The sequence below is a fragment of the Ipomoea triloba genome, chromosome 9, assembly GCF_003576645.1.
Source record: "Ipomoea triloba cultivar NCNSP0323 chromosome 9, ASM357664v1".
Classification (NCBI taxonomy): domain Eukaryota; kingdom Viridiplantae; phylum Streptophyta; class Magnoliopsida; order Solanales; family Convolvulaceae; genus Ipomoea; species Ipomoea triloba.
This window is the reverse complement of record NC_044924.1, coordinates 6845514-6852420: the sequence shown is the minus strand read 5'-3', so window position 1 is coordinate 6852420 and position 6907 is coordinate 6845514. Positions and strand designations below refer to the sequence as shown.

Below are 6907 nucleotides of genomic sequence, written 5' to 3'. Positions count from 1 at the left end.
GTCAAAATGCAAGGACGACCCGTGACGTTGTCAAAGGCGATGCATGTCTTCCAATTAGTCTCACTTACCATTTTGTTTAACTTTTTCTTTTAAAAGTAATCACTGAAAGATGTTAAATTTCTTAATATTCCGCGATTTTAAGGTTTCATATTCATTGCAAAACAGAAATATATAGCTTTGTAGATAATTCCACTCAAATTAGTTAGGCAATTAACATAATAATTACAATTTAATTAACATAATAATTAAAAAAAAAACAAAATGTAGCAAGTAGCAAGATATTTAGTCACCAAACCAAACAAATAAAAAATAAAAAAATAAAAGATTGATTAGGGTTTAATTGTGAGGAATAATAAATTCCAAAAATGAAATCTATGATTGCACATTTGTATAAAGCAGAGAAGAAACTAATAAAAAAAGTCTCCTACCGGCACTAAATTACTAATTTTCCTCACTCCCATTCTGCATCTGTAGCTGTATTCACATTTCCATTTCATCCCCACTCACTCACACGCTCTGTCTTTTCCCGTTTTCTCTCTCTCTCCTCTTTTTCACATATACACACACACACACTCTCTCTCTCTTCTTTCTCTCTCTTCTCATCGCACCAGTCTCCACCAGTTCATCACAAGCTTATCTTCTCTCCTCCTAGATTTGCCGTCTTTCATTGGATTCCCGCTCCGAAACCGCGTTTCGGAAAGTGGGCTGGATTTTCGCCGTGTTGCGTGGCCGGAGGGGCGCCGGAGCTTCCGGGGCGGTGATTCGTCGGCGGCTCCGACGGACAGAATGCGAATTCGGTTTCTCGGTTGTTGGAGCGCTCGGCCTTCTCTTCTGCGTCGGGGAATGGAGATTTAGCTTTCGTTAAAGCTTCTCTTTGTTTTTGTTTTTGTTTTTTTTTTTCCTATTTATTTGTGTAATCAAGTGAACGGAACGGTTCCACATTGCGGCGGGATAGCTGAGGATTCTGCTTTAGGAGCTAGGAGTTGTTTGATGTGAAATTTGCTGCCCTAAGTTCAGGTACTTGTGCAAAAAAGTCAAGTGTAGTGTATTTTTGGTCCTTCGGATGCTTTTTTGTGGCTATTTCGTGCACTTCCTCTTTCCGATTTCCGCATCTCGTATACATACATTGTTCTAGTATTTAAAGTAGATTAGAGCTATGAAAAGGAAAGCATTGAAGGACTCCTAATTGCAATTTTGGTTTAGCCCCTGATTATGAGGTTTGGGGTCTGGATTGGAGTGGCCAAATTCTACTTTATCGTTCTATTTCTTTTTGAGGCAAGGATTCCAAAAGGAAAAGGTCCCGGATATAATTTGCGACTTTGCAACGGCTTAAAGCATTGGCTGCTTCGACTCGCTTTGTTTATCCGGAGAATACTTCTTTTGTGATACAGTTACCGTTCTATTTGGCATTCAGAATCAGATTCGTCAACGAACATTCTGATTTTGGAAGAAAGTGAGGTGTGACTGTGAAGCTTCTGTGTTAGTTGATATAATAATAGGTATTCTGGTCAGGTTTTCACTCCTGTTACCATTCTGGATCCAAGAATTTTCCTGGATAAGTTAATAATTTGGTGGTTCCATTGTGGTAACTTTGTGGGCGATCCACGTTGACTGGGACTGTTACTGCTTGGTGTTTGGATATTGTGAAGCGTCGATGGGGCTTCTTAGAGGTCTCTCGATGCTTCTTGTGATATGGTTGTTCTGGTTGCCGCAATTAGGCAGTGCTCAGTTGTCTGGTTCTGCTCTGGCAGCTGCACGGTCTCTGGATGCACTTCTCCAAGACTATGCTTATCAAGCATTTGGTCGACGACCCAAAACTGGGTTGGTATACGAGGGAAATGTCCCCTCGAATTTGACAGGGATTAAGGTTTCTGCATTGAGGCTTAGGAGTGGCAGCTTAAGGAGTAAAGGTGTCACCTATAACGAGTTTGAAATGCCTGTTGAAGTCAGAGTGCACCCTTATGTTAAGAGGCTTGTCTTGGTCTATCAAAACTTGGGCAATTTGTCTATGAAGTATTATCCTTTATCTGGGTACATGTATTTAGCCCCCGTTCTTGGTCTTCTTGCTTATGATGCAACGAACCTGTCAGCCACGAACTTGCAGGAGTGGAATATTACGGCATCTGATAAGCCCATCTCTATAAGGTTTCCAGACGTGAAATCAGTGCCTGGTGGATCTACTGCAAAGTGTGTTTCGATTGATTTAAAAGGTTCTGTTAATTTCAGCAATGTGTTATCCGACAACATATGCACAACGTTCCAGCAGGGCCATTTCTCTATTGTTGTCGAGTCCATTGCTCCTTCTCCTGCCCCAGTGTTTCCTCCACCACCGCCACCAGCAGGAGCGCCAAAACAAGCACAGGCGCCAAGTTCCGAGGGTAAGAAGTCCAAAAAGGTTGGGATCATAGTTGGGTCGGTGGTAGGAGGATTGGCACTGTTGGTTCTGTTAGCGTTTCTTATAGTCTGGGTGTGCAAGTACAAACGCAAGAAGAAAATGCAACAGATGGAAAGGGCTTCAGAGGTCGGGGAAGCATTGCAAATGACCAGGGTTGGAAGCACGAAAGCGCCTGCTGCTACTGTAACAAGAACTCAACCAACACTCGAGACTGAATACGTGCCCTAGCCTGTGAAATTTGTACAAAACCCACCCCGTCCGTGCACATTCAAGTGCCCTAGTCTGTCTGTCAAATTTGTACAACCCGCCTCCTCGTCCATTCACATTCAAGTTTCATTCACACAGTTGAATTCTTCTTGACACACCCCTCTTCTTCTAAGTGTCCATTCTGTTGGTTCATTCATTTTTTTTGTTAGGTTTCAGTAGTAGTGGTGTGGGTATTACAGGGTTATTGTGTAAATAATCATCTGTTACCTTTCACATTGTGAGGATTCGTTGTGTGCATTAGGCTCTACCCCATATTGACTATATATTTGTGATCATTTTTACTGTCCCATTGAGAACCAATAAAATTTGTTATTTTCTATGTTGCAACATCAATATCAATCCTTGTTTCCAGCCTCAAGCTGTTCACCATTTGTTGATAGAATTGAAAATTGTGTGTGATCTCATATGATCATTGAAAATTGTGGGTGAATTTGTTTGCAGAATGCTGAATTCTTTCATATGATTTAGTCACTTACTGAACATGCTAAATTATTACTGTTTGATTGTTTTACTGTTTAGATTGTTCAGTGATGGTGATAGGATTCGCAATCTGTTATTTTGATTTTTTTTTTTTTTGGGTGATTAAGACTGGCTAATTTAATAAAGAAAAAAATGGTGTGTTTTGTGTGAAGAGTTGGAATGGTAGGCATGTGCTGGGTCGTGCACCCCAGAAAGCGAAACAAGAACATTGCGACGTGGGATGCAAGATGTGAACTTAACTGTTTGTGGAATGATTTTGAACAAAAAGAATAGGGTTGAAAATGAGCCGACCGAACTTCTTCAATTGTTTCACATTATTAATTACAGGGAGAAAAAGGAGGACATGGAATCATTAGTATGCTTAAAGTTGGGCTTGGGATGAATAGTAGTGTGAGTTATTGTTTGGTTTACCAACTACTAAATAGAAGTAGAGTTTACTTGGTGCACATTCGAGAGTACTGGCATTAAATTTCTTTCGTCACCCAAAAAAATGATGGGAGGAAAGAAAAGGCTATTACATCTGATTCATAAGATAATGACTGCCAATTTAAATAAAGAGATTTATTAAACATTGAATCAACAATGTCGGTGGAGTCAAGACAATAATATTGAATGAACAATCTTGTTTGATTCCTATTCAGTATTCACCAAAAATGAAGGCTGTCTACTCAAGAATTAATTAATAATAGAATAGGGGTGGTGTTTCTAAAGTGGCAAAGTTGATTTTGCAATGGGGTCTAATCAAGAACATATTATCACTATAGGAGATGAGACGGTGGAGATGTGAGTTCTGACAAAGAAGGCAAGAAGAAGAAGAAGAAGAAGAAAAACAGTATTGTTCACATGCAGGTATGAATGAATGATGAATGGAGACTCTCTTGGTCCTGGTCCTGCCTTCTTCTAAACTACGCTCACTGCAGTCATAATCGAGTTAGGCTGTGATTCAGAAGATACAGTATTAAAGGCCCCTAGACACCACAAGAGACGACATTGATATTTCCAATTTCCAGGTGGTCCATGGGAGAGGGAGGAGAGGAACACTCTGTTTGTCCTATTATGCTGTAGTAATTAAATGAGCAAACCTGTGTTTTTCTGGCCACACCTGGCTTCCTAATGCCTTCAATTCTCCTCACACCCCACCTATAAATGCATACATACTTCCTGACAAATAAAAACTGCAACCGTAACGAAAACAGGTATTACCTCTTACAACAATACTTCAAAACAAAACTAGGTGGAGCTCTCAGGGTTGGGGTTGAATCATTCGAAATGAAGATGGTACGAGTGCATCATTATAGTCATTGAAGGAGAACTGGAGTTTTTTGAAATTGCAATTACTGTAAATCGTCATCATTATTGAGTAAAAGAATGTCATGATTGTTTTGTTACAATGCTTGGGATCAGAGACCAAAACCACAAAGCAAAACAAGAGATGGACATTATAGGTGTTTGCCCACAATTTCAGCAACCAACAATAGTGGAGAACTTTTTATTTCTAAACAGCCCGTTGGTAAAGCTACCTGTGGCATCACAAGACAAACATGTAAGATTTCTACCAATGAACATGCATACAGTAAAAATCCCCCCCCCCCCCCCCAACACAAATGTATGTATGTATGTATGTATGGTATACACAACCCCCTGTTGAATGTTAGACTGTTAAGTGTTAACCATTAAAATCTAGAATTGCCCAATTGTGTGGTCACCTATTACTGCTAAAAGTGACAAACAAATTCATTATGAAACTTGTTTGTTAGACCAAGTTATTGAAGGATTTGCATCAGAAATTCTTTCAAGAAAAAATAGAGATCAACTAATGGTTCCAAAAATATTTTAAAAAAGAAATGAAGACTATGATAGTGTAATATGCATTTGATGATCACTTCTAGCAGAAACAGGTCAAAATTGGGGAACTCTAGCTAATGTATAAGGCTTGAGTCATGTTAAATCACATTTCATTCTAATGCATAAACACATGAACATCTTTGAAGTTGAATCAGAATCAGAATATAGAATTCTTAAAGCATGCTACATAGATAAAACCTACTTGACTGGATGAAATGTTACTACTAAAATCAGTTAAGAATACATCTCAAATGTATCCAAACAACACCAGTTTCAGGTCAAAAATAAATTGCTAATTGCATGGAACATCCTCTGCCTTTTTGAGTTTGCAGAATACCACTGTTTTGGTCATAAAATAGGGTCCTATTGCTAGCATTCCACCCCTTTCAACCACCACCTACCAGGCTACCATGGTGTTCACTCTCCCATATGCAATTGAGAGTACTATTGTACTCTAAAGTCTAAACATTATTTTCAAAATTCAAAGATGTCCATGGAAAAAAACCATTTTTAACCCAAAAAGGAGAAAAATTGCAAATTGCAATCACTGAACCCCAATAACCGAGTACCACCACCTCCACAAAAATCAAGAACAAAATAATAAATCAGCAGTCCTAGATATGCACCCTAAAACTTCACACCCTCACAATCAGTAACAGAAGTCCCAACTTCACACCCTATTAAATGTTAACCAAATCCATCTAAAACAAAATTATGTCCATTTGCAAAACCAATGTGACATTTCATTACTTAGGCAAGTGGAAGAAGATATAAACAAAAAAAAAAACAAAAAAAAAACAAAAAAAAAAACAAAAGAGAGAGAGAGAGAGAGAGAACAAAAATGGTATTTAAGGCAATGTGTATTTACCAACTGCAAGGTATAATGCGAAGTTGGAGCAAGCTATAGAGAGGTACAAAAAACACAGGAAATCCATAGTAGGAAAGGGATCAATGATTTGTATATAATTTCTCTATTTATTAAAGATATAGGTAAATGCGGGTAGGTGAAACTTCACATCAAATCAATTTCCACCCATCCAAAATCACCTAAATTAATTTTGCAAATTTGACAGCTCTAACCACAGGAAATGTTCTTTTTTTTTTTTTTTTTTTAAATAATAATTAAAAAAAAAATTAATGGACGGGGGCACCCAGGGCGCACTAGTTGCGCCACAGGAAATGTTTAATTTGAGCCTGCATACATCATCCTTTTTCAATTTACACTGAATGGAGCATTTTTTTTTTTTTTGCTTATGAAAAATCACAATTTCTTGTATTTCAAGAGAGCTAAGAATCCATTAAAAATACCTTACCTATACATTCTCTCCATAATAATTGAAATTAATTTTGTGGAAGATACAAGAAATAATGAAATACCTTTGATTTGTGTTGATTGCTGGGAAACATTTGATTGTCTTACAAGTTCAAAAGCACAGAAAGCATGCCTTTTAAATTTCGAGTGTTATCATGAATTCATGATACAGAAGTCCTAACTCATGCTACGAAGATAATATTTACTTAACTGGGATAATAACTTGGCATTCCCTTTCAACCACAAGCTGAATACATGTGATTATATTCTAAACATCACTTTCAAGCAAAAAGTGGTTAAGAGCCAAGTAGGGGTAATCTCACAATAATGCTGTCTACCAAGACTACTCTACCTCAACTGAGCATATCACCACCACCATAATTTGTATGACAAATCAACACCAGCGGACCCAAATTTCAAAAGATAAAAATCTCTTCAAATTTTTATTATTTTCCAAAAAGCTTTCTTTTTTTTTTTTTTTCAATAATTAAAGGGCATACTTGTCACATAACAGTGCAGTAGATAATATTCAAGCTTCACCATAGTGATGCATGGTGTCATGCTGGATTTTTTATGTGTCTATCTTTGAACTCTAACAGGATTGTTTA

The 6907-nt window shown here is 37.8% G+C and overlaps 1 protein-coding gene across 1 annotated transcript; it reads left to right on the top strand.

Annotated features, from left to right (window-relative positions):
• The first annotated feature begins 427 nt into the window (after positions 1-427).
• LOC116030416 lies at positions 428-2997 on the top strand. The gene has a single exon (XM_031272662.1). It carries the CDS (start codon positions 1655-1657, stop codon positions 2621-2623), a length of 969 nt encoding a protein of 322 aa, XP_031128522.1. The 5' UTR covers positions 428-1654; the 3' UTR covers positions 2624-2997.
• The last annotated feature ends 3910 nt before the right edge of the window (positions 2998-6907 follow it).